This window comes from Neltuma alba, unplaced genomic scaffold, assembly GCF_004799145.2.
Source record: "Neltuma alba isolate B1F8T4 unplaced genomic scaffold, ASM479914v2 tig00012093_pilon, whole genome shotgun sequence".
Classification (NCBI taxonomy): Eukaryota; Viridiplantae; Streptophyta; class Magnoliopsida; order Fabales; family Fabaceae; genus Neltuma; species Neltuma alba.
The window spans coordinates 9,979-36,878 of record NW_021636650.1 but is presented as its reverse complement, the minus strand read 5'-3'; the positions used below and the strand labels follow the sequence as shown (position 1 = coordinate 36,878).

Below are 26,900 nucleotides of genomic sequence, written 5' to 3'. Positions count from 1 at the left end.
TAAGCCTATAATTTTAGAACAAGTTCTCTTAATAATATAATCAACACATGCCTCTTGCATTTTTCAAAAGAATCGCTGCACTGTGCAGCTTCTTTTCTTCAATTAAACGTTCAAAGTTATTATTGTCTACAGAAAACTGATTCTGCCTACATGATCTAAGTGTAAAATAATTTTTATTTTTATTTAGGTAATTCAAGTGTTTTCAATTATAGATGATAAATGGAACTTTGTTAAATAAAATTAATGGCTCAGACGATTGAGCATATACCTGTTAAGGAGTTTTCTTCTAGATATAAATATTCCAGCAACGTGCAATTGCCGATTGATGATGGTAGTCTACCTTTTAGATTGTTGCTTGTTAAATACACTACCGTTAATGAAGAAATGTTGAAGAGAGATGTTGGAATTTCGCCTGTTGAAAATAAAAAATGAGCAAAATTATAATCAGTAATATAATGACAATAATCCAAACCATGCTCATTAAGCATGGGTTTCAGTATCAATTATTCAAGATAGGCATGTAATAAATAGAATTTTAAGCATAAAATTCCACACATACCTGTAAGGGAGTTGTAACTGAGATCTAATCTTTCGAGTAACGCCCAATTGCCAATTGGTATTGGAATATTACCTTGTAGATTGTTTCGACCTAGACTTATTTCCCTCAATGAAGAAATATTGAAAGAGACAATGGAATTTCACCTGTTTAAAATTTAAAATGAGCACATAAATAATGGGAGAATTACAAGGAAGTCCCCTAAAAAAATATAACTACCACCATATAATTATAAAGTCCCAATAACATATTAGAAGTTGTTAGTGACTTAGTTCTTACTTTAGAACTTGTCATTAAGGCTGCTTAATTATTATTGGGATTTTATACTCCCAATAAATAATCAATACTTTACATTAATTAAGGCTCTATTACATTCATGGCTGATGTTAAATTGATCATGAGGTGTCTTGGGACGAAGAGTAAAAATGAGATAAAATTACATAATGAAGCAAGAAAGCTTTATGCAATCATATTAAATAATTCCATTCTTTTAGTACTCTATGCATGCATGTAGTATGTTTGTATACATGTATGTATGCATGTATAAGTCTCTGTGTGAGAGAGAGAGTGTGGATGCAATGCCACACACACACCACACACACATATATATATATATATATATTTATATATATATATTGTGCACTCAGCTTGCTTGCGAGATGGTTTGTTTCTGATGTCATGTTCCATGACATTATTAAAAGAAATCCAACTAGATATTACTAAACACATAAGAATAATTACGTATGGATATAATTAAACCTCTTACCTTGCAAGCTGTTGTTGCTCAGATATAAGAATTGGAGGTTGGTCAAATTTCCAATGTCGATTGGGATGATTCCTCCCTTGAATCTGTTATTGCTTAGATCTAACTCTAGCAATTCTTTGCATTGATGCCAGATAGAAGGTATTGGACCAGACAAATCATTTTCATTTGCATAAAGTCTCGCAAGATTCGGAAGCCCAAAACATACATTTGTTGGGAGGCTACCAGAGAAGTTATTGTTGCTAAGTTCAATGTACTGCATCATTGAATTATTAAATATGGAAGCTGGTATAGAGTTAGAAAACTGATTATTTGAAAGATATATTATCTGTAGCTGTTGAAGATTACCAATCTCCCTTGGAAGGCCTCCTTGAAATAATATAATTGATGAGGAAAAAAGAGAGTCATCAATATCAATAACAAAGCAGGTTATTTGTCCTTAGAAAGAGCAAATAAAGATTCCACAAATCATCAAAGAAATACCTGATAAAGTGTTATAAGACAAACTCAATCTTTCAAGAGAAGATAAGTTGGAAATTGTTTGAGGAATTGCTCCAGAAAGCTTGTTCTTTGAAAGCCGTAAAATCTTCAAATGCTTTAGACTTCCGATTTCGGATGGAATGGTCCCTTCAATGAAATTAAAATTCCAATCCAAAGTCTCCAGCCTTGATAGATTAGATAAAGATGTTGGAATAAATCCACTAAAACTGTTATTACAAAGATCCAAGTCCTGAAGTGTAGATAAGGCTCCTATCCATGTTGGAACTTGTCCATGAAAGTCGTTGTAGCTCAAGTTAAACAACTTCAATCTATGTAATCGAAGCAGTTCTTTCGGTATACGACCATGAAAATTGTTGTTACTAAGATCAAGTTCAGTAAGAGATGAGAGATTTCCTAGCTGTGGAGATATGATACCTATGAGATTCATACCACTAAGATGTAAGGATTTGACCCTTCTATGGTGAGCATCGCAAGTGACACCAATCCAATTGCAGGGGAAAGAAGAGATGGACCACCTTGCTAAGAAATTGTATGGATCCAAAGTAACGAAGGATTTAAAAGCAAGAAGTGCATATTTGTCCGTGGTGATATCATCCCCACTGCAAGCTAAAGAGATCATCAAGAAATGAAGTAAAAAGATGAAAACAAAGCAAGAAGGTTTTCTCATGCTTAGCATATCTCAGACTAGTAAAGCTGCAAGTATTGAGTATTCACACATACACAGATCATTCTATATTTCCCCAGATACAAATCAAGCACTGCGAGAAAATAGATATTGGAGGGGACAGCAAGTCAAAACTCATGTGAGTGCTCTGAAAGTAACAGCTCATGTCCTATCAAGTTGTATATACCCTAAATAATATTTTAAAAATATACTCTAATGAAATGTAATAAGCCAATAGGTTGTCGGCATGAGCAGGCTTCGTCCTACCTGTTTAGACACTGAATAATCTAATACTCATCCAATACTTCATATAGAAACTAATTAAAGAGTTCTATATATAAAATTTATTTCATATGTTCATTAATTTTTTTTCTAAATTAATCTAATTGATATTCTTTCAACAAAATCAAGTAGGAAAGAGAGTGAGGAAATTAAAGAAGATAATTAGTATGTTTTAGAAAAAATATATCATATTATCTAATTTTAAACTAAACTCATTCTTAATCTACTCAAATTAGTTAATTATATCCATATTAAATAACGGACGAGTACTAAATAATATTTTAAAAAATATCAGTTATATCTATATATTTTAATTTCCGAGAGAGAAATTCAGTGGATGATGACAATAATTCCACTCTCAAGTGGATAAATTCAATGGATGGCCATAGTTATTCACTCCATTATTCGATCTGAAGGTCAAGTATGGCGGCTTGGAGTACCTCCCAAGGTCGTTAATAATGAAAAATGTAATCCATTCACTTGTCTGAATTCAAAGATTCCATATTTGAATTGTCGGCGAATGACCTTCTCCTGGTCATGTGAGTGGACCTATGAAAGTTAAAGTAATCGACTTCGCAAAAACAAATGTCTCATTGAGAATTCATATAATGAGGTATCAAAACCTATCAGTTTGGTCAGCTAGTTTTGGATGGGATATATTAACTGGGTTGGATTTTGTATGGTTTATGCATGAAGATGTTTTATGTTTCATTTACTAGAGGATTAATGTTTTTCTTTTAAATATTAATCTTATCAAAGTTATAGATGAATATTTTATACTTTAATTAAATTATATTATTTTAATTATGAGTGAATTGATTATGATTTAACTACGAGTGGACCATTGATTCGAATACTAAGAGTATTCATTGGACAGGATGTGATAAGGACGATCCCGTCCCGATCCCGTCTCATAATCAAGACAGGATGGCTTTTTCATCCCTTGTCTCATCCCATCCCATCCCAATTGGGACATGCCGTAATTGAAATAGGACATGGATATCCCCTTTTTTGAATTTTTATTTTTTAATTTGAAAATTAACTATAAATGAAATATAAGAACTTATGATAAAAATTATAGGAAGAAAATAGATAAAATAAAGAAACAATGGTAATCAAAAAAAAATTTTAAAACTTGAGAGACAAAAAAAATAAACAAACTTAAAATTTCACTACAAAAAATATCATGTAACCCATACAAAACAACTTGTAAACAAATAAAAAAATAACAATTGATAAATATTATTACCAAAATATTGTTACAGTGATAAATAAAATAAATTTATCACAATTAAAAATAAAAATAATATATTGAAACCCGTCCCGCTCCAAAACAATTTTGTCTGTTCTATTTTCATCTTGTCATGAAAACTTTCAGAACAAAATTGTCCTGTCCCAAAATAATTGTGACAGGGACAAGATGCACGGGATATAGGTAAACATCCCTACGAATTATTAGCCATCCTTATTATTATTCCACCCAAAAATATCCCAGGGGAAATGACATTTGAGATTAAAAGTAAGCTAGTCCTATTTTAGGATCAAAAGGTTATAAAATTTAAATCCAGACCATATGTCCCTTTTTAAAAACCGCTTCGTTTTCTATTTTTCATTATTAAAAATAGAATATGAGTATCATATTGAGGTACAGTAAATTTCAATTAACAGAAAAATGTATCAAAAGTATGATAAAAACGTTGTAACTTAAATTTTCATTTTCTTCATTATAAAAAGAGGAATTTAAGTTGTAAAATAATGACACTGTAGGTATTTCACTAGTTAAATTTTTATATTTGTTTCCATTATAAAAAGATATATATATATATATATATATATATATAATGAAACACACATATGAGTGACAAATTATTGCCTAACAAGCCACAAATAAACAAAAACTAGTATTAAGTCACAGAAGTTGAGTCTAATTCTATTATATTTTGGTTGGACAAAAAAATCTCTTGGCATTAACAATTGTTTCGTTTTTTTTTTTTAATCACTTCCAACAAATTTGTACTAATATTCCTGAAATCTCTCCTTTCGAATAATTATTTAAAACTTATATCCCTCTTTTTGAAGTTGCAAAATATGAACTTGTAAAATTTTTTTATCACTCCCAGTAATTTAATACTACGCCGGATAATTACGCTGCAAACTATACTTAAAATTAATTTTTTTTCTTAATTTACAACTTGCTAAACATTAACTTGCAATTCATCTTCTACAACTTTTTATAATGAAAAATCAAAATTTCTCTTGTCAAAAATTTCTACAACTTTCCATATTTTAATACTAATTTTTCTTATTTGCAATTTGCAAAGCTAATACTTCAAACACTACTTATTCTTCCTTTTTTTTCTTTAATGAAAAAAAATGATAACTTAACATATCAAATTAGAAAAATCCCAAAAAAAAATGACTGTTGAATCTTAAAATTTTAAATCAGTATTAGTTACTACAATTATAAAGAAAATGACTACACTCAAAAAAATAAATAAAAACACATTTTTGTAGTAATTTCTGATTTGAAATTTTAAAATTCAATAGTCTTTTTTTTTAAATTTTCCTGTCAAATTTTGTCACATTTAGTAATTTAATACCAATTTTCCATGATTTACATTTTCCGGCTGTTAATTTGTAACTCATATTCCTTCTATTATACCAAAAAAAATTAAAAGGGAAAAATAAAGTGAATCAAAATCATATATCTAAGAGTGAAGAGCATAATTTTGTAATATGATGAATATATACACACTACTTCTTGTACTTAATATAAGAACTAGATAACTAATTTACAGATATTAAAAAAAGTAATTAAATTAGTTATTTATAACACGTGGATATTATTTTTTATAAAATATCTTTATTAATTACGTGTATTGAAACTATCTCTTGCTGGAGAGTCCCTATCATGTGTAATCATCATAGGTAAAATGGATAAATGCTATAGACGAAATGAATTAATGTTTCATATCTAAAATTAAATTGAATTTTTAAATAACTCTTATCTTAAATAAGAGATGGCCTTAGATTTTTGGCACCCGTGAAATGATGTTGATGAGGTTGATGATATCACGGCAGTGGAAACGATAATGATAAGATGGACATGGAGGTATTGGTATGGCCCACAGTAACGACTCCACTCCAGTAGTGATATCTCATATCGATGGTAGACGGTAGTGCACTAGTGGCAGGGGGCGTATAGTGACGGTGGCATTTATTATGTTAAGTCATCAGGATAGAGGTGGGAATCAGATCCTTCAGGGCTGATGAGCTTAAAAGGGTCAGTCTTTCAGGGCTGACAAGCTTAAAAGGGTCGGTCTCCAAGGCTAAGTTTCAAAATATCCCAATTTGCTAGGCCCAACCCTTAAGCCACAGGGCTCAGGGCCGGCCCGCAGGCTTTTGGTCCGTTTGAGAAAAAAATACTATTTTTTATATTTATCATAACTTTTATAAAAAATAAAAATAAACCAATGAAATTATTAAAAAAGACATAAATATGAATAAAATTAAGTCACAAATATAAAATATCATCATATATAAATATCTATCAACATCCAAGAATATCTAAAACATTCATTAACAAGATAACAACATCCAAAAGTTTTATCTATAGTACAATTGTGCAATAAATAAACACTATCATTAATCTTTTGAAACTTTATCATCACTATAATTAATTACTCTTCTTCATAAGTATGCTTTTCTTTCGTAACAAAATATTAAGTTTTTCTTCTTTATAGGAATTTTACTTTTAAATTGTACAATCTAGCTATTATTTTACTTTAATGTGAGAAACATTGTTGTTGAAACTCATGAATTTCTAATTCAAATTATAGAATCACAAGTTATATAAGTATAAAAATACTCTATTATCAAATATATATATATATAGTTTAAAAATATCAACGCATATAATATAAATCAAATCATTATTAAATTCCAAATTAACACATTTTTTAAACATTTAATTGGATAAATTATTGTCTAACACTAAATTTAATTTTCAAATGATAATAATAACTAAATATTTGAAATATTATTAACAATGTAAAATATTAATAATATTATAATTATATAAAAAAATTTAAAAAACAAAAAAATTATAAAAGGGCTTAAAAGGGCCGGCCCGTGGCCCTCCAAGGCCAGCCCTTTTAAGCCCTCGGCCCTCCAGGACCAGCCCTCCAGGGCTTATTTCCCATTTGAAGGAAAAATATCAAGTCCGGCCCTCATAATTTCAGGGTCTAAACGGGCTGACCTGACGGGTTCGACCCGTTTTCCCGGCTCTACGTCAGGATAAAGGGCTCAGGAATTCCCACTTCAAACCCAATGGGATTCAGCCTCTCTGCACTACTCTCTCATCTGCTGCCCGCCCGCTGCCCACAAAACGACACCGTGCTCAATGAAGAGAGAGAGAGAGAGCGCGAACGAATGAAATGAGCAGAGGAGCACCAAGATAAGGCTAATATTACCTCTGCCGTATTTATAAGAACTAGTTGACTAATTTAAAGAGATTAAAAAAATTAAGTTAGTTATTTATAATAAATAAGTATTATCTTTTCTAAAATATCCTTACTAATTAAGTGTATTGGCTAGAACTATTATTATTAGAAAGACTATCTTAAGAAAAAAATATATAAATATAAGAGACAAAATGAACTGAGGTCTTATATTTAAGACCAAAATAAAAATCAAACAATATCTTATATTAAGGACAGGAGGTAGTAAGTAATTTATTAATAAAATAATATCAGCTTAGGTTTATGTTTTTATAAAATCAGGAAAAAATTTAAAAATAATTAAATGAGTAAAAACTTGGTTTAGGTAGCATCGAACATAAATTATTTTTTTAATAAGACTCAATATCTCAAAATATTTTTCAATACGTTCAACAACCTAAAATATTTTTTTAATAGCACCTAATATTTTAAAATAGTTCTTGATGCACCCAATACCTAAAGTATACGTCCGGCCACCTAAAATTTATTTTAGCACTTATTATTTTAAAATAATTTTTAGTGCACTCAATATCTAAACTATTTTTTTTTAAGAGCATTCACTCTTGAAAGATATTGGATGTATAAAAGTTACTTGGACTGATTTAGTCTGGTCTACATGATATTTTTGAGAAAATATTTTATAATTTAGAATGTTGTTTTTTAATTGCTACTTAATATTGTTGAAATTCTTATGGATCTATGATTAAGTCTTAATGTTTTATAGGTTTTTTCATTGTGCTAAATGTGTTTATTTACATGAAATCTTGATTCCATAAAAAAATAAAAAGAAAAAAGAAAATTAAGGTTTTAGACTATTTGGGTCAGTCCAAATATTTGACTAGATCAAGTTCAGACCAACCTGACCTCGGGTCACTCCTGAATTAGACTGAGCCACGCACTACCAGATCCAGCCTGACAAAAAATTAGATCAGACTTCAGATTGGGTTCAAGTATGGTCCAGTCTATCTATTGTGCAACGTTACTTTTTTCAATTGCATCCGGTGTCATTTTGTGGCAACGAACAGGTAGTGGATGGGAGAGTAGCGAAGAGAAGTTGAATCCCCACATTGTGAGGGAAAAAGTGACAGAGGAAGCGATCAAATTCTAGCATTTTCGGTTTACAGACTAGGTTTGTGTAGAAAATAACTACTCACTTTTTCATAATCAGGTGCCTTGTAGTTAAAGATCAATTTTTAGTGGACATATTTTTCTTAATTTAATCACAAATTAAGCAAATGATATATCGTTATAAAGCTCACTGAGCCTAATTTCCAATGTTGTAAGGCCCATTCAAAAACAAACCTAGATAACGCCTAAACCCTTATAGTGATTCCTTAAATCATTGTAGTGAATACAAATGAGGACAAAGTTGTCAATTCTTCTTGATTTTGTAAATGACAGATTGGGTTATTGACTATTTCTGTCATTTTCAAAATTTCAGAACCCAATCTGAAATTTCTTATATTTCAAGGGCTTTTTCTGAAATTTTCCAGGAAAAAAACTGAACCATCTGACTATAAAAATTCACAGGGTAGTACGACTATACGTGTTTCGTAAGAGATTTGGATAAAGGACAATTTCCCTGCTCAAAATAAAATAAAATATTATAAATGAAAAGACATTTGTGCTCAAACCATACAGACAAAATAATTTTTGTTTGCCGAAATAACCTAATTTGTGTTATAAATTTCCTTATATGTTGTTGTTAATTTTTGTATAAGTTGTAAATTGTCTAATTTTCATTGTAATCTCCTTATATTTCTTATAAATTGTCAATTTTCTGTTGTAGATTTTCTTATATTTCTTATAAATTATACAGTTGTGTTGTCATTAATTTATTTATATTTCTTGTAAATTGTCAAATTTATACTATAAATCTCTATATTTTTTGTGAATCGCCTAATTTTTATTATAAATTCCTTTGCATCTTTTATAAATTGATGATGAGTGATTCTTTTTAAAAAAATAAGATAAAAGGACAAGTGTTTTTTTATCCTCAAAATTTAATTCCATTTTTTTCCAAAAAGGTACAGTGACATTTCAGAATATTTTGAGAGCTTTTGAATATTAAATAGGTACATAAGGGGTGTAGTGAAATTCTCCTTTGGATAAACCCATATGCAAATTAACTCCAGGTAAATTTTAGCTCTATTTTTTTAAAAACTAAAAAAGAACTCGTACATTTTTAAGAAAAAATAACAACAAAAAAATAAATTCTCCTTTGAATGTTTTAATATCCACAGAATTCAACGTTTATGTTGTTAGTCCATCTTTGTTGTAATTAATTTTCTTATATTTCTTATAAATTATCAAATTTTTATTGTAAATCCCTTTATATTGTCTTGTAAATAACCTGATTTTTGTTGTAATTCCCCCTTATATTACCGTTAATACCCTTATATTTATTGTAAATTGCCTATTTTTCATTGTAAACTCCAGTATGTAAATTTTAGCTCTTTTTTTAAAAAAAAACTGAAAAGGAACTGTACATTTTTTTAAAGAAAAAATAACAACAAAACAGGACAACTTCTCCAGTACTAGTGTCGGTTTTCCTAAAACAATTGCTTACCAAAGAAAATCAAATAAAATGAGTCACAAGTCTGATAGCATTTTTGAGGACGGGGCCCAGATCATTATTTTAATGTTGGTATTTTGAATGTTTTAATATCCACAGAATTCTCCCTTGGTCACAAAAAAAATATCCACGGAATTCAACGTTTATCTTGTTAGTCCACCTTTATTGCCATTAAAAAAATGGGTCAATCTGGCAGCCAAAGAAATGAGACATTCTACAACTTCTTCCTCAAGAAATGCACATTGAATAATCAGAGAAGAATTTATATAAAAAAAAAAAAAAACCAACGCTCACATAGCTACAATCTCATGAACCATATAGAAAGAGCAGAAAAAACTCATGGAAGAGAAAAGAAGCCAAGTTGTGCTTTTGGGAGTTTGGGCAAGCGGCCCTTGCACAAGGGTTGCGCTAGCCCTTAAACTTAAGGGCATACCTTACAAATACGTGGAGGAGATTTAACAAATAAAAGTGAGTTGCTGCTGAAGAACAATCCTATCCACAAGAAGGTTCCAGTGCTCTTGCATAATGATAAAGCAATAGCTGAGTCACCTGTCATCTTGGAATACATCGATGAGATTTGGGATCAAAACCCAAAACTCTTGCCTCATGATCCTTATCAAAAGGCAAAAGTTCGTTTCTGGGTCAATTATTTTGATCAAAAGGTGAGTATCACCCTTCCTTATCTTGCAAAAATTTAGTCTAATTAATATCACTTTGAAGTAATATACTCCTTCTGTCTTTAATGTATGACCTAATCAGTGAGTTAATTTTGGTTCTAAAAATAAAACATATTTCTTATATTTATCAATTTTTTTCTAATTTACTCCTATTTATACACTCTCAACCATAATCAAGTAGGAGAGGGATGGAGGATATTAAGAAAGTGATTATGATATTTAAAGAAAAGTATGTCATATTTCTTATAATTAAGTAACTTAATCACCTACCTTTTTTAATCTAATCAAATTAGTTAAATAAATGTTATATTAAGAACTGGAGGAGTAATATGTTTGATGAACTATTATGCAAATAGTTTTCATTTTTCAGAGATTCTAATAAAATTAACATTGGCCTGGTCCGTAGATCCCTCCAGCTATCTACCCCATCTTCTTTCTTATCAAGAGGAGAAGAAAGAAAGAAAGAAAGCAATTGAGAATTTGAATGAGATGATTAGAGTCTTTTATGAAGGAGTGAAGAAAGATTTTGCAGAGGAATTCCCTTATTGTGGGGGTAAGTCCTTGGGGCTACTGGATATTGCGGTGGGAGCTCTTGCTTGCAACTACAAGGTTCTCAATGATGCCTTGGGAATGGAGGTGATTCAACGCCACATGAACTCAGAGTTCTTGACATGGATGGATGCCCTCAAGAAACATCCTCTGATGAAGGAGACATTGCCTCCTCATGAGAAGCTTGTGGCCAAATTCATAGAGAAATTTGGTCCTATCAACTAGTTTTTGGCTTGTTTTTTGCATCAACTTATTTTAAGTGCTCCCAAACAAGCATGATTAATATATCTACTCCAAATAAAAAAAAATGTATTTTCGTTTGTTTCGTATCTCTTCATAATTGATGGTTTGTTGTAAAATAAAATATTAGCAACTATTTCTTGTATGACAAGAAAGCTGCTCCTCTTGCAGAAAAATAATTGGTTTGTTTATTGGATGACGTGTCTGATGTTGCTTTTTTTTGGGGGGAGGGGGAGAGTGCATAAAGTTTGATTCGGTTGCCTCCATTTTCGCCCAAACGATAGTTTTTTTCATCAATTTGTTTAATGTTTTAAAATACAAGTACTATCAAATAAATCTCTAATTATGGAAGAAGAAAATCAATGAATGAGTTGTTGTAAAAATTAAAATAAGTTATACAAATAAAGTTGCTGTAGGAGTTTCAGAGAGGAACAGGGAATAAATAAAACATCAGTATTGTAGAAGGAATGGGTGGAGAAAGATCTTGGTATAATGACATTCTTCTTGGCCTTTTGGCTAAGATCAAGTGTAGTGTGTAGTTCTGTCAAATTTCAATTTAATACTACCTCCTATCCTTAATATAAGAGTTAATTGATTAATTTGAGTAGATTAAAGAAAATGGTTAAGTTAGTTATTTGTAATAAATATGTATTCTCTTTCTTAAATATCCTTACTAATCAAGTGTATTGACTAGATTTACTATTATTATAAAGACTATTTTTATATAATATGAAAAGCAAAATAGATTAGTATTTTATATTTAAGAATAAAATAAAAATTAAAAAAAATTATATTAAAGACTGGAGGTAGTTAGAAAAAGGAATGATTTTCTATTTGTTTAAGAAATTCACCAACTGGAGATGTTGTATAGCATATAGAGTGAAATAGATAAGCATCAATCTTCAAAGAGAGTGTGATAGTACAAGTCAATCTTCAAACTCCAGCTTTTTGAGGATAAGCTTGCATTGAGTTTATTATTATTAATCAGGATTCAATAAAGATATATTCATTGAAAACTATTTCCACCAAGAATCCAAATGTTTACTTAAGCATAATGCCCATTACAATTACTGCTCCCTCCCGTAGAAATAAATATGAAAGATAAAATAGACCTGGATCTTATATTTAAGACTAAAATAAAAGTCAAATAATTTCTTATATTAAGGGTAGGAGGTAGTATTCTTCTGGTCCTAAATATAAAACCCATTTTGTAGTATAAATTATACTACAAAATAGATTTTATATTTAGAACCGGAGGAGTATAATATTATATCTGGCAATCATTAATAATTTTTCATTTAAAATTCAACCAAGGCACAAGACGACGTTGAGCGAATATTACGCAAAACTGACACTTGGTAATGGACATAGTTTTCTGGTGCACTTTGTTAGTATGATCGAACAACCAAGAAAAGGATGAATTGAGTATTATAAAAATTTTACAACTGATAAAATAATCAAACCTAATTAATATAAGCAGGATAAAGCAGAGAAGATATTACCTATCACTTGAGGAAATAATAGGAAAAAAATATACATAATAATTTATACTAGTTCAATCTAACCTGACATATGTCCAGTCTCCAAGTTTCACCTAAGAGCACTAATACGTTGAGGTTACAAGCTAGTTAAGTGAGATCAAACCCATCACTTTTTACTTATAAAAGAGCTAATACTAAGTCACAAGGCTATTAAGTTTGGTTGACGTTCATTTCAAACAAAAACAAAACCAAATCGAATCAATCCATCTCCGGAAATTACATCGCTATCCAATTTCAACTAATTTTCTTCATATGAAATGTGGTTTTCTTTCTATAAGTAGAAAAAAATATTGTTGCGAACTGAAAATTCTTGTTCTTGCCATAATATTCAAATCATTATAAAAAATAATCTTAGATTGAAAACATAAATCTTACCCTCAAAAATCAAATACTCTTTTAATTCTCAATTAAGACCTACTTAACTAATTTAATTAGATTAATTTTTTTTCTTAATTTACAACTTGCTAAACATTAACTTGCAATTCATCTTCTACAACTTTTTATAATGAAAAATCAAAATTTCTCTTGTCAAAAATTTCTACAACTTTCCATATTTTAATACTAATTTTTCTTATTTGCAATTTGCAAAGCTAATACTTCAAACACTACTTATTCTTCCTTTTTTTTCTTTAATGAAAAAAAATGATAACTTAACATATCAAATTAGAAAAATCCCCCAAAAAAATGATTGTTGAATTTTAAAATTTTAAATCAGTATTAGTTACTACAATTGTAAAGAAAATGACTACACTCAAAAAATAAATAAGAACACATTTTTGTAGTAATTTCTGATTTGAAATTTTAAAATTCAATAGTCTTTTTTTTTTAATTTTTCCTGTCAAATTTTGTCACATTTAGTAATTTAATACCAATTTTCCATGATTTACAATTTTCCGGCTGTTAATTTGTAACTCATATTCCTTCTATTATACCAAAAAAAAAACTAAAAGGGAAAAATAAAGTGAATCAAAATCATATATCTAAGAGTGAAGAGCATAATTTTGTAATATGATGAATATATATACACTACTTCTTGTCCTTAATATAAAAACTAGACAACTAATTTACAGATATTAAAAAAATAATTAAATTAGTTATTTATAACACGTGGATATTATTTTTTTTATAAAATATCTTTATTAATTACGTGTATTAAAACTATCTCTCAATAGAGAGTCCCTATCATGTGTAATCATCATAAGTAAAATGGATAAATGTTACAGACAAAATGAACTAATGTTTCATATCAAAATTAAATTGAATTTTTAACTAACTCTTATCTTAAATAAGAGATGGCCTTAGATTTTTGGCACCCGTGAAATGATGTTGACGAAGTTGATGATATTACGGTAGTGGAAACGACAATGATAAGATGGACATGGAGGTATTGGCATGGCCCACAGTAACGACTCCACTCCAGTAGTGATAAGGGGAGAATATCTCATATCGATGGTAGACGGTAGTGCACTAGTGGCAGGGGGCGTATAGTGCCGGTGGCATTTATTATCTTAAAGGGATGTTTGGATATAACCAAACCATAGTTTGGAGAATAGCTTTTGGAGAATAGATTCTGGAGAGAATAGATTTTTTGAAGAATAGATTTTGTGAAAAAGTGATTCTGAGAAGTGAGAGTGTTTGAATAGTTGTTACCAGAAGCGCTTTTTACATGTACAAATTACTAAAAAAGGCATAAGTTAATATGATAATTACAGAAAAATATATTTTATGATATATTTTAATTTGAAGGAATAAAATTGTTAATAATATATTTTTTATTAACATAATTAATAATACATAGGATAATATAATTAATAAATAATTAATATGTATATATATTTATAAGATATAAGATTAAATATATTTATAAAAAAATATGTTTATAAAAAAAACAACAAGATACATATCCTATAGGCTCTCACACTCTCCCTTTTTTTTTTCCAAAAGCAAAAAATTTTTGCTTTTTCCAAAACCAAAACCATGGTTTTGGTTTTTTTAAGGGTGTTTAGGTGTTTTTTCCCCAAACCATGGTTTGGGTTATCACCCAAACACCCCCTAAGTCATTGGGATAAAGGGTTTAGGAATTCCCACTTCAAATCCAATGGGATTCAGGGAGTGTTTGGATAAAACCAAACCATGGTTTGGAGAATAGATTTTGTAAAGAATAGATTTTATGAAAAAGTGATTCTGAGAAGTGAGAGTGTTTGGATAGTTATTATCAGAAGTACTTTTTATATGTGCAAATTATTAAAAAGGGCATAAGTTAATATGATAATTACATAAAATATAGATTTTATAATATATTTTAATTTGAAGGAACAAAATTGTTAATAATATATTTTTTTACCAACATAATTAATAGTATATAAGAAAACATAATTAATAAATAATTAACATGTGTATATATATTTATAAAATATAAGATTAAAAATGTTTCTGGAAAAAATAAATATTTTTTACCAACAGAAAAATATTATTTTATTTTAAAGATTATAAATATGAAATATCATGATATTTTTTGACAAAATAAATAAGCACACATTAAAACAATTTATTACTTATTATAGTAATTATCTTTTCTGCTTTATGATTCTTTCAGGCTCACTCTCTTGCTGCGTCAGGACCAAATGACCGTAGACCATTTCTCCACGCCAGCAACGCAAGCGAGTCAAGGGGCATTTTTTGTCCAAATAATTTCTGACAACCCAACAGCGAAAACTTCAGCACCAGAAGCAAGATAATTTTGCTTTCCACAGAACCAGGGTTTTAGAGGTTAAAACCATGGTTTCATCTGAAACCATAGTTTCAAAATATTGAAGGTTGTTTGGATAGCATTTTATCAAACCATGGTTTTGGATGTCATCCAAACATACTGCACTACTCTCTCATCCGCTGCCCGCCTGCTGCCCACAAAACGACACCGTGCTCAATGAAGAGAGAGAGAGAGCGCGAACGGATGAAATGAGCAGAGGAGGAGCACCAAGATAAGGCTAATATTACCTCTTCCGTATTTATAAGAATTAGTTGACTAATTTAAAGAGATTAAAAAATTAAGTTAGTTATTTATAATAAATAAGTATTATCTTTTCTAAAATATTCTTACTAATTAAGTGTATTGACTAGAACTATTATTATTAGAAAGACTATCTTGAGAAAAAATATATAAATATGAGAGACAAAGTGAATTGGAATCTTATATTTAAGATTAAAATAAAAGTCAAACGATGTCTTATATTAAAGACAGGAGGTAGTAAGTAATTTATTAATAAAATAATATCAGTTTAGGTTTAAGTTTTTATAAAATCAGGAAAAATTTAAAAATAATTAAATGAGTAAAAACTTGGTTTAGGTAGCATCGAACATAAATTATTTTTTTAATAAGACTCAATATCTCAAAATATTTTTCAATAAGTTCAACAACCTAAAATATTTTTTTAATAGCACCTAATATTTTAAAGGGAAATGACAAGAAAATGACTGTTGAATTCTAAAATGACAAAATGGGCATGTAAATTACTGAAATGACAAAATGGGTATGGGGTATCAATCTGGAATTTGAGTAATTCGCCAAAAGACTGAAATGCCCTTAATTTTTTCGGGAATCAGAGGGCGGGATATTGTGCAACGGAACTGGAGTTTGGTTGGCGGTTCTCCACTCGGCGAAACTGCATAGACCATAGGGTTCTCCGAACTCTCACATTGCACTCGGCGAAACTGCATATGGTTGTCGCAAGTCTCACATTGGCATGGTTGAGGAACTGTGAACGAGGAATGTGAATAGCGTCCGGCTTCTTCGTCTTTTCCGTGGGTCGTAGTGAGAAGCAATAAACCAGTGAGAAGCTTCAATCTTCAGAAGGGAGAGGGGGTGGCTAGAGAGAGAGATTTCGAGGGAGAGCACCTGTAAGGTCGTCACCGGTTGAGGAAGAAGTCGATATTCGTTCGGACCCCGGTAAGCCACCCAAATGTCTCCGTCTTGTGCTTGTCTGATTGGAGTGTTTTAATTTGGGGAAAACGGTGAATGTTGGTTGTAAAGGGGAAGCAATGGTAAAGGCTTAAAATGGAATGTAAAGGTAGATTAGATTAAAAGTCGGTGCTTCTGTGTGTGACGGAATTACAGAAGTTGCTTGCTTGCTCTGATTCATATAACTCGGTCCATGTTTGACGAGATATCTCTCTGATTGTTGTTGTCTGATTGCTGTGTTGCTGTAATGTTGGAAGGCATAATATACGTGTGTGTTTATGATTGCTACACTACTTTTTAGATGCCCATAAATTGAGACCACTGTCGCACATGAGGCAGGATGCTTCCTGTTTCCGCCCCCTTGTTTGGTCTGTTCGTGTAATGGGCATTGCACATTTTTAGCATTGTGTATGGGACTAAAATGAGTTCAACTGTATCCCCATATTGGTTATGCAAATTTAACATTGTAAAATAAATTGAAAGGGGTGACTTTTCGTGGGTAGAACTCTGTTTTGAAGATATAGCTACCTAATGGGCATAACCTCAGTCATTTAGCGGTGCAATTTACCTGGGGATGAACATGCATATTCATTTCAGTATGTACCAAGTGAGAATAACCTTTGTGGCCTTCTTATGTATTGGTATAATTTACTTGGTCATCTGTGGCACTGTGTATAGTAATTTCCATAATATAAGTTACTTGAAGATACAAATTTTGTAACATTTCATCGAGAAAGAATCACTTTTAATGCATATTCATTTATTTTTGAATCTGTTGGTCTGAGGATTGAAGAGGTAGAGATTAATCTGCTGGTTTGAGGATTGAAGAGGTAGAGGTCGCTGAAGTGCTGAGAAGCATCAATCGCATTGCTGTCATGGAGGAGGTTGGCGAAGTAACTGTGACTGCGACAAACGGTAATATGCAGTTGTAATAGGAATTAAGTGGTTGAGTTATATAGGTTTGGTAAGTTAGATTGTTTTTAGTTTGTTGTTAAGTGTATTATGTCATTAGTCTCTATTTTCTGCTCTGTTCTGTGAAGTGAGAAAGAAGCAATAACATTCATTACGTGATCAGCAAATTTAGTTATATGAGTAGTAAATAGTCGAGGTTCATTTTGTGGCTAAATAACAACACCTATAATGTGAATGACTACACTGGAAATGGTAGTGACAACTTTTTTGAAATGCAAAGAAAGTTGAGCTGTTCAACTGACCAGATTTAGTTATTTATGCTTGTTGTAGAAGGAGGGCCAAGTGAAGAAGTGAAGAATGGCTACATGTTGTTTAGACGAGAATTTCTTAAGGGTGGGGAGAAGTTTAAGAATATGTCTGAACAAGCGAAAAAGGCATCAAAGGCATGGAAGCAGTTGACACCAGAGGAGCAGAAGAAATACAGTGATAGGGTGAAGCAATCAAGAAAGGAAGGGATGAAGAAGAAGAGGAAGAAAAAAGTGGCTTTTAGCACTCGTTGCTCGGTTCGGCAATTTAAGTCATTAGTGGACTTCATAAAAGATGATGAAGATTTGAAAGTGAGGGTACAAAATTTAGGCTTTGGCCATTTACTTGACATTGGATGTGAGAGACTCCCTCGTGACCTCATAGTATGTGTTCTCCGAGCATATGATCCGCCTACCCATCAATTTCTAATAAGAGGGATAATAAAGGAAATAGAAGCAAATGATGTTGCAAACTTGTTGGGTGTACCCCACACAGGGGAGAAGGTAAAAATGGACGTATGTGATGATGATGAGACATACCAGAGTTGAAGGAGGAATTTGGTAAAGTCCCTTATACGAAGATACTCAATGACATTAAATCTGGGCAGAAGAAAGATGAGTTTGAGTTCCTGTTTATGCTGTACACACTTGGGAGTTTTTTAACTCCTACTTCACAAACAACTGTGAGTGACAAGCTAATAAGAGTCATGTGCTGTACCATGAAGGGATTTCACCAATTTGATTGGGCCACGTACATTGTGAAGCACTTGTGGAAAGAGATGGGAGATTATGTGAAAGTGTACACAAAAGCAAAGAAAGACGAAGATGAAGATGAAGGAAGCTGCAATGTGGGAGGATGCATCTACCTCCTGTTGGTATGTATTTCTGACTTATGCTTCTAAGTTATTGTTTTCTTTATTTGTGGAATTGGCAAGTTAATGATTTACTATTGTAGTTATATTTTGCTGAGCACTTCCCACTATCCAAAACTGTTGAGAGAGGGTCCCTAAATGCCATTCAATTCTGGACTGATGAGAGGATAAGGAAGCTGGAAAAGAAGGAGAGGGAAAGCAAGAGGGGTTTACTGTATAAGGGCAAGGGGAGTATGGATAGAAGTGGGAAGGATGAAGGAAAACGCAGAAGTGTGGCTCATTTACACCCGGTATGTGCTTTCATTACTAATTTTCATTCTCATTAGCAAATAATCTCATGAAAAAAGTGTTTACTCATTTTAAATTGTTTGCTGCAGGAGTTACAGAAGTTGCACGGACGATTGATGGCTCAGATCGAATTAAGCACTATGAGGCTTATAAGTGCAATGGAAGATGAGCTAGATAAGGTGCAGATAAGGATAGAGGAAAATAATGTGACCACAGATGATGAGGACCCTATTGACGTCCCAGATGATGATAAGGGAGATGATGATGCATTTGGCGATGAAGACTCCCATGATCATGATGGACATGAGTCTGATGACGAAGGTGATGATAGAGATGAGTTCCACGGGGGAGATGGTCAGGAGACGATGATGCAACTGGCTCGGATAGGGGTGATGACATTGGTGTTGCAGCAGAAGGTGCAGACAAAGAAATTATGGAGTCTCCCCTGCCTTTGTCCCCCATGGACAAGGGATGTCAACTCCGGAGATCGCAAAGGGAGATGAAATCCGCTATCAATTCTCCATGGATTTTGACAAAGCCAACTAAGAGGCGAAAGAGGCCCATGGATGACAAGGACCGGTTTTATGACATAGTTTCCCGTATGTGTTCAAGCAAGGAGGGTGACATGTATGTACATATCCACTACCCACGTAATCATATTCATTACAATTTTGTGGTAATTGACTATATGCATAATGATATTGACAACATATTTTTAGGCCTTTGGTGAAAATCTCTGATGAAGATATCACTCGGGATCAGCTAAGGACACTTGGCGGAATTGAGAAAATAGGTAACCGGGTAAGTAGAATATTTGTGATGAGGTCATTTAATTGTTTAGTAGATGCTGCATTTTGGGTTCATCAAAACAATAATCTCTTTGCGTACAGCTGATGTCAACTGTGTGCAAGACTCTAATGGCTGATATGGAGAAGGAAGGGCAGGTGAAGCGGCACATTTTTATGCTGATTTTATGGTAAGCTTGCTGAGATGTTAGTTTTTTGTCGATTGATATTGATAAATGACTAAAATGTTCATGTTTCAGGCAATAATGGCAGCTAACCCAAAGCTGTGGGATGCTACAAAACGGAAGAAACAATTTTTACCTGAAAATGTAGGCTACAACATAGGAGAATGTGATTTGATCTTTGGACCCACACTTGTTGGCGCTCACTGGTTCTGTGTTGTGCTTGAGCCTAGCACAATGAATTTCTATGTGCTGGACTCAATGAAGCCAAATTTAGAGGGTAAGAAGAAGAGCAAGAAGAAGGGTGTAATTATTGATGACATGACGACCGTCGTCACTGAATGTGTAAGGATAATGCAACTCATCTTCTATGATTGACATTTCATTTACCTTTTATTTACAATTGCGTAATGATATTGTGCAGAGGAATAGATTTTATGACATTATTGAGATAGTTAAGCCTAATGCCACTGGGAAGAAGAAAATGAGTGATATCATTTGGGCTCCTGTTCCGCAACAGAACAATCTGTGAGTGGTTTATGTTGTTGATATTATTACGTCTCAAAGTAGCCCAATGTGTTATTTTCATTCTTTTACATCGTTGGTATGTTTTGATGTGCAGGCGAGACTGCGGTGTTCATGTATTAATATGGTTGAGTAAATGGAAGCCCGGTGAGATACTTCACTATACGGATGAACAAGTGGCTGAATTCCGACGAAACCTCATGTGGTGGCTAGTGAATCATGAGCTTAATTCAAGACGTGATGAAGCATTAAGCTTGCTTTCATCAACCCAAGCCACCACACTGACCAAAAGACGCCATCTGTGATAGGAGGAGACATTATGTAGATTAGGCATATAGTATTTGTAAAAGGAGTGTTAGTTTGAAGTCTTAATATTTGAAGTCTTATGTAGTTTGAAGTCTAAGTGGCTGCCAGTTGTTGGCCTAATTGCAATCCTTTTTGGGATAATTTGAGTAAAAGAGTTATGAAATTTACAGCATGCCATGTGACTTCCGTGATGATAATCACAAGTTGATTATTTGTGCCCCAAATTACATCCACTTGGACCCAGGTTAACTACACAAGTAATAGGATTAACAACTTTCGGATTGAGAATTGCAACCTCTGTAATGATAGTTACGACATCGCTGTTGCCATTTGCATGTGAAGTCTTTCAAGCCCAAATCACTTTTTTTGAATCCATTTTCGCTAGAATGACAACATTGGTAATGAAAATTACAACTTTTTTAATGATTGTTACCACCTCGCTATTCCTTTTTGCAACTGCATTTTCGTCCCCACGTATAAATTGTCAGAATTTCACAACCTGGGTAATGAAAATCACAACATTGTTAAGGGAAATTGCAACTATAGTAATGACATTTACCACTATGGTTTCCCCATTTGCATCCATGCATCCCCATGTTTAGGAAATTGTCCCATTTCCGGTTCCTTTAAGTCAATCCCACGCATCAAATTGTTCAGGAAATTTGACTACCCCCGTAATGATAATGACAACATGGGTAATTTTAATTGCAACTTGAGTAACGACATTTACCGGTCTGCTTTTCCCATTTGCGGTTCCCTTAACTGAGACCCACGCATCAAATTGTTCAGGAAATTGTACTACCCCCGTAATGATAATGACAACATGGGTAATGTTAATTGCAACTTGAGTAATGACATTTACCGGTCTGCTTTTCCCATTTCCGGTTCCCTTAACTGAGACCCACGCATCAAATTGTTCAGGAAATTGTACTACCCCCGTAATGATAATGACAACATGGGTAATGTTAATTGCAACTTGAGTAATGACATTTACCGGTCTGCTTTTCCCATTTCCGGTTCCCTTAACTGAGACCCACGCATCAAATTGTTCAGGAAATTGTACTACCCCCGTAATGATAATGACAACATGGGTAATGTTAATTGCAACTTGAGTAATGACATTTACCGGTCTGCTTTTCCATTTCCGGTTCCCTTAACTGAGACCCACGCATCAAATTGTTCAGGAAATTGTACTACCCCCGTAATGATAATGACAACATTGGTAATGTTAATTGCAACTTGAGTAATGACATTTACCGGTCTGCTTTTCCCATTTCCGGTTCCCTTAACTGAGACCCACGCATCAAATTGTTCAGGAAATTGTACTACCCCCGTAATGATAATGACAACATTGGTAATGTTAATTGCAACTTGAGTAATGACATTTACCGGTCTGCTTTTCCCATTTCCGGTTCCTTTAACAAACCCACGCATCAAATTGTTCAGGAAATTGTACTACCCCCGTAATGATAATGACAACATTGGAAATGTTAATTGCAACTTCCGTTATGACATTTACCACTCTGCTTTTCCCATTTCCGGTTCCTTTAAGTCAAACTCACGCATCAAATTGTTCAGGAAATTGTACTACCCCCGTAATGATAATGACAACATGGGTAATGTTAATTGCAACTTGAGTAATGACATTTACCGGTCTGCTTTTCCATTTCCGGTTCCCTTAACTGAGACCCACGCATCAAATTGTTCAGGAAATTGTACTACCCCCGTAATGATAATGACAACATTGGAAATGTTAATTGCAACTTCCGTTATGACATTTACCACTCTGCTTTTCCCATTTCCGGTTCCTTTAAGTCAAACCCACGCATCAAATTCTTCAGGAAATTGTACTACCCCCGTAATGATAATGACAACATTGGAAATGTTAATTGCAACTTCCGTTATGACATTTACCACTCTGCTTTTCCCATTTCCGGTTCCTTTAAGTCAAACTCACGCATCAAATTGTTCAGGAAATTGTACTACCCCCGTAATGATAATGACAACATTGGAAATGTTAATTGCAACTTCAGTTATGACATTTACCGGTCTGCTTTTCCCATTTCCGGTTCCTTTAAGTCAAACCCACGCATCAAATTGTTCAGGAAATTTTACTACCCCCGTAATGATAATGACAACATGGGTAATTTTAATTGCAACTTTAGTGATGATATTTACCACTCTGCTTTTTCCACTTCCACTTCCTTTATTTCAAAGTCAAGTAACATATTTTCAGGGAGTTTCACTAGCCTGGAAATGATAATAACAACATTGGTAATGTGAATAACAACATCGTTGATGACATTAACCACTCCAGTCATACCCATTGGCAACTTCCACCATCTCCCTTGAGGGCATTAAACAAAAGGTCATCTGTGTTGCCAAAATAGCATAGAAGTACACCAAAAGAGCATCATAGGATGTCTGCATTAACATTTAGACTTTACTACATGTGTAATTGAATTTACCACTGAAGTGACAATATTTACCAAAAACCAGTAGGCCCATCACAGAAGGTACATAACTTATATTCAAATGACAAGTTAACAGTAAGATTAACCCACTACCTAATGTTTCGTCCCCATTCACATTACAAAACATATCCTACCCAGTGAATATCATTTACAAAAAGGATAGCCTACCCATCATACGATTTTTACATTAACATTCAGACTTTACTATATCTGTAATGGAATTGACCACTGACGTAATGATATTTACTAAAAACCAGTAGGCCCATGACAGAAGCTACATAACTGATATCCAAATGACAAGTTAACATTAGGATTAACCTACCGCCTAATGTTTTCTTGTCATTCAGATTACAGAACATCTCCTACCCAGTTAACATCATTAACAAAAAAGATAGCCTACCTATCAACCCTTCTCCCAAAAAAATTAAAAAGGGTTCAAGAGTCATTCCTTTCCTATAACAAAAAAATTACCCCTGTTGGTATTGACATGAAACCTTAAGTTGGGTTTGGATTCTTGCATGTTCTTCTTGTGTGGCCAACTTGCTGGCATGCACTACAATGGTAGACCTTCTTGTTTTGAAACTGCGACTCTTGCCTATTTATCCTAGGCCTTCCAGGTGGTCGACTAGTCAAAGGTGGTGCCAAAAACACTTGACTTGCTATATCTTGCAGCCGATAGTTATTAGGATTTGGCATGTCGATTGTCACCACTGGAGTCATCGTCCTACCATAAATCTTTTGTTGGGACGTAATCTTGTAGCATTCTTCAACAAAATCATACACATTGCAATTCAAGGCCTTGATAGCTGCACATGCATGTGGGCATGGGATGCCTGACATTTGCCAAGCTGCACAACTACATTCACCTTTTCCAAGATCAACATTAATGGCTCCTTTTGCTGTATGGACACACACCCTACCCCTTCCGTAAGGAACACTTAACATCTGTGCAGATCTCGCCACATTTTCCATCAATGTTGCATTTGTATTTGGGCCTACACCATTCTTCCATTTGCTCATTGCCATGCTTGCTGCATACATCTTCTTGGCTACTTTTTCACGATGCTCATGTATAAGTTGGGCAACATTATATCTTCTCTCCTTCAGCATCCACGCATTGAATGACTCTGCAAGGTTTGTTGTTATGTTGTCCCATCGTTTAAAAGGGAACTTGCTTAAGGCCCACTTGTGAATATCACCATGATTGACAAGCCATTCAAATAATTGGGAATTGAAGTGTCTCATGTTATCCATTGCTTGATCAAACTCTGTGTCAAGCCTTGCATATGCAATGGCATCTAGGAAATGCAGTCCATCCTCCCTTGTGTTGCCACTTGTCTTCCTTCTTCCTCTATTTAACTTGATCATTTGTGTACTGAAATTCTCCTTAACATGTCTGTAACAGTACGCATGTCGCTCACCTCCGAATATTGCTTGCACAGCACCTATAATTGCATTGTGTCGGTCTGAAATGATTGTTAATTGCATTGACCCAATTATCTCCTTGATCATATGTAAGAACCATGTCCAATCCTCAAGCGTCTCTCCCTTCACAATCGCAATGGCAAAAGGTAATAATTCGTTGTCCGCATCATAAGCCGACGCTGAAAGTAGTGTCCCCTTATACGGTCCACTTAAATGACTTCCATCAATATACAGTACATGTCTAGCACCAGCAATAAAACCCTCTATACAACACCCATAGGCTATGAATACACGCTCAAATCTGTTGTTCCTTGCAGCCACCCATTTTGCCACTGTTTTGTCATCGGTTTCCTTCAACCGGTCACATATCCATGGAATAAGCATGTAAGAATGATCAGGTCTGCCATGTATGTCCTCCAACGCTTTTTCCTTGGCCCTGTATGCTTGCTTATATGTCAACTTCACACCATAATCTCTTTCCAACCTCTTTTTTATATCATTTGGACGCATGTCTATATGATCCCTAACCTCTTCAATTATAATTGATGATGTCAAGCTAGCTGATCTACCATGTGTCACATGAAGATTGTCTTGGGCATTATGAACATGCTCATTTTTGAATGTCGTTACACGTAAAAATGCTGGAGTACTCTTTACAGCTGCTCTTGCACTGATCCTCCATGGACAACCTTCAACATTGCATTTGACATACATATGGGCATTAGAATTCTTCACATATTTATACTCAAATTTGTTTGCAATGCTGAATTTGTGTAGTTTCTTCTTGAAATCATCCGCATCTGGAAAAGTCTGCCTCAATCCTAACAATACTGTTTTCCATTTCAGGGAATTCATTCCTGGCAAAGGAGTTGGTGCACTCTCTACTGCATATGGCAGGCTAAGAACATTTTCAGCTGCTATGTAATTCACACATTCGACAGCATCCTCAATCATTGGCTCATCATTTTGCTGTGACAGTCCTGACAATTTTGACATGCTGCATGTATAATTACAACATTTGTTATGATATTAACAACAACATTATCGCAAGTAACAACTTCCATAATCCGAAACTTGTGACTTACCTGTTTCGATCAGCCACTTCTTCCTCCGTATTCTCATTACCTTTAGCTGCTACGTATACATGTGCATTACTATCATTATACTCAAATAGGTTGTCAACTTCATCATCATCAATAAGATCTATTAATATCCTATCATTCAAGCCCAATGTGTATTTAATGTCGCAACCATTACTATCTACACCAAACCATTCTCCTATCATAACCCTCAAATCTTCAAGCCTTATACCCTCCTTGATCACTCTTACCCTGACAGTTCCACCATAGTACTTAACTTCACCATCACCATTTTCTGCAAACTTCCCACCCACATGAAAGTAACAAGCAAGACGCTTTGAAGATGTTGACCCAATGTTAGATGTCATCAAAGCTACCTAACCTGCACCACAGAAGCATAAATCAATATTTTAGTTCCCCAATAATCAATTTCATTTATCAGGATTTCGAAACTTTTCTTGCGATTTCACAAAAAATGCAACACCCAAAATACGTCCGCGCACACTTGCTACATTGACAACTTAAATATGGGATTTCACAATTCCAATAATGAATTTGACAACACTGACCACCTCATGCTTACTGTTAGCCCTCAATCTTCATGCCCACGTTATCAGTTCCCACCATTTTTTCATTTCCGATGTATCACTCTCTCATCCTGGTCAGATTCTTCATTTAAACCATCTACACTCATAAACCCATCCCCATTAGACCATGTACCAGTAAACCGACTTGAAAACCCAAACCCATCATTAAGCTCCACTTTCTTACGTAATACCCACGTTCAACCCCTCTCTCACTACAAACCAGGTTGCCCACAAGCAATTCCACCGTAATGAATCAGATTTGTACAATGGTGAGAGTTGGAGGAGTAGATAACAGCATTTTAGGAGAAATTTTCCTTACCTTTTCCGTCTTCTCAGCGTTCGACTCTGCTCCGCC

The 26,900-nt window shown here is 33.4% G+C and overlaps 5 protein-coding genes and 1 pseudogene across 6 annotated transcripts; 4 read left to right on the top strand and 2 right to left on the bottom strand.

The window, feature by feature from the left end:
• Positions 1 to 169: 169 nt before the first annotated feature.
• Positions 170 to 2,579, bottom strand: LOC114722437 (LRR receptor-like serine/threonine-protein kinase EFR). Of its 2 annotated transcripts, none has more exons than XM_028908468.1 (4): positions 1,803 to 2,579; positions 1,323 to 1,685; positions 560 to 702; positions 170 to 412 (listed from the first exon to the last, which is right to left on the bottom strand). In XM_028908468.1, the coding sequence occupies exons 1-3, from the start codon at positions 2,494 to 2,496 to the stop codon at positions 665 to 667; spliced, it is 1,095 nt and encodes a 364-aa protein (XP_028764301.1). In that variant the 5' UTR covers positions 2,497 to 2,579; the 3' UTR covers positions 170 to 412; positions 560 to 664. The 2 variants fall into 2 exon arrangements, with proteins under 2 accessions (XP_028764301.1, XP_028764300.1); XM_028908467.1 differs by having other exon boundaries at positions 1,323 to 1,688; positions 1,803 to 2,578.
• A 7,581-nt stretch (positions 2,580 to 10,160) lies between these two features.
• On the top strand, positions 10,161 to 11,482 carry LOC114722431 (glutathione S-transferase U2-like; annotated as a pseudogene).
• Positions 11,483 to 16,608: 5,126 nt separating this feature from the next.
• LOC114722434 (uncharacterized) lies at positions 16,609 to 18,571 on the top strand. The gene is made up of 3 exons (XM_028908465.1): positions 16,609 to 16,793; positions 17,599 to 17,720; positions 18,048 to 18,571. The coding sequence occupies exons 2-3, from the start codon at positions 17,681 to 17,683 to the stop codon at positions 18,569 to 18,571; spliced, it is 564 nt and encodes a 187-aa protein (XP_028764298.1). The 5' UTR covers positions 16,609 to 16,793; positions 17,599 to 17,680.
• Positions 18,572 to 18,578: 7 nt separating this feature from the next.
• On the top strand, positions 18,579 to 19,685 carry LOC114722433 (uncharacterized). The gene is made up of 3 exons (XM_028908464.1): positions 18,579 to 18,897; positions 18,978 to 19,184; positions 19,272 to 19,685. The coding sequence occupies exons 1-3, from the start codon at positions 18,658 to 18,660 to the stop codon at positions 19,683 to 19,685; spliced, it is 861 nt and encodes a 286-aa protein (XP_028764297.1). The 5' UTR covers positions 18,579 to 18,657.
• On the top strand, positions 19,682 to 20,681 carry LOC114722432 (uncharacterized). Its single transcript, XM_028908463.1, has 5 exons — positions 19,682 to 19,809; positions 19,902 to 19,975; positions 20,118 to 20,158; positions 20,228 to 20,494; positions 20,574 to 20,681. Exons 1-5 carry the CDS (start codon positions 19,682 to 19,684, stop codon positions 20,679 to 20,681), a joined length of 618 nt encoding a protein of 205 aa, XP_028764296.1.
• A 3,268-nt stretch (positions 20,682 to 23,949) lies between these two features.
• LOC114722436 (uncharacterized) lies at positions 23,950 to 26,326 on the bottom strand. The gene is made up of 2 exons (XM_028908466.1): positions 25,965 to 26,326; positions 23,950 to 25,876 (listed from the first exon to the last, which is right to left on the bottom strand). Exons 1-2 carry the CDS (start codon positions 26,324 to 26,326, stop codon positions 23,950 to 23,952), a joined length of 2,289 nt encoding a protein of 762 aa, XP_028764299.1.
• Positions 26,327 to 26,900: the final 574 nt, after the last annotated feature.

Bases quoted from the DNA above. Each gene is read 5' to 3' on its own strand.
- LOC114722433 (XM_028908464.1), top strand. From the start codon at position 18,658: ATGCTGTACACACTTGGGAGTTTTTTAACTCCTACTTCACAAACAACT. The intron at 18,898-18,977 runs GTATGTATTTCT...TTACTATTGTAG, and splicing joins GATGCATCTACCTCCTGTTG to TTATATTTTGCTGAGCACTT. The intron at 19,185-19,271 runs GTATGTGCTTTC...TGTTTGCTGCAG, and splicing joins GTGTGGCTCATTTACACCCG to GAGTTACAGAAGTTGCACGG.
- LOC114722436 (XM_028908466.1), bottom strand. From the start codon at position 26,326: ATGACATCTAACATTGGGTCAACATCTTCAAAGCGTCTTGCTTGTTAC. The intron at 25,877-25,964 runs GTAAGTCACAAG...TTATACATGCAG, and splicing joins GAAGTGGCTGATCGAAACAG to CATGTCAAAATTGTCAGGAC.
- LOC114722432 (XM_028908463.1), top strand. From the start codon at position 19,682: ATGAAATCCGCTATCAATTCTCCATGGATTTTGACAAAGCCAACTAAG. The intron at 20,159-20,227 runs GTAAGCTTGCTG...TTCATGTTTCAG, and splicing joins ATTTTTATGCTGATTTTATG to GCAATAATGGCAGCTAACCC. The intron at 20,495-20,573 runs GTAAGGATAATG...GATATTGTGCAG, and splicing joins CGACCGTCGTCACTGAATGT to AGGAATAGATTTTATGACAT.
- LOC114722437 (XM_028908467.1), bottom strand. From the start codon at position 2,496: ATGCTAAGCATGAGAAAACCTTCTTGCTTTGTTTTCATCTTTTTACTT. The intron at 1,689-1,802 runs GTATTTCTTTGA...TATTATTTCAAG, and splicing joins GTCTTATAACACTTTATCAG to GAGGCCTTCCAAGGGAGATT. The intron at 703-1,322 runs GTAAGAGGTTTA...AATTTTAAACAG, and splicing joins GAGCAACAACAGCTTGCAAG to GTGAAATTCCATTGTCTCTT.
- LOC114722434 (XM_028908465.1), top strand. From the start codon at position 17,681: ATGGAGGAGGTTGGCGAAGTAACTGTGACTGCGACAAACG. The intron at 17,721-18,047 runs GTAATATGCAGT...TGCTTGTTGTAG, and splicing joins AACTGTGACTGCGACAAACG to AAGGAGGGCCAAGTGAAGAA.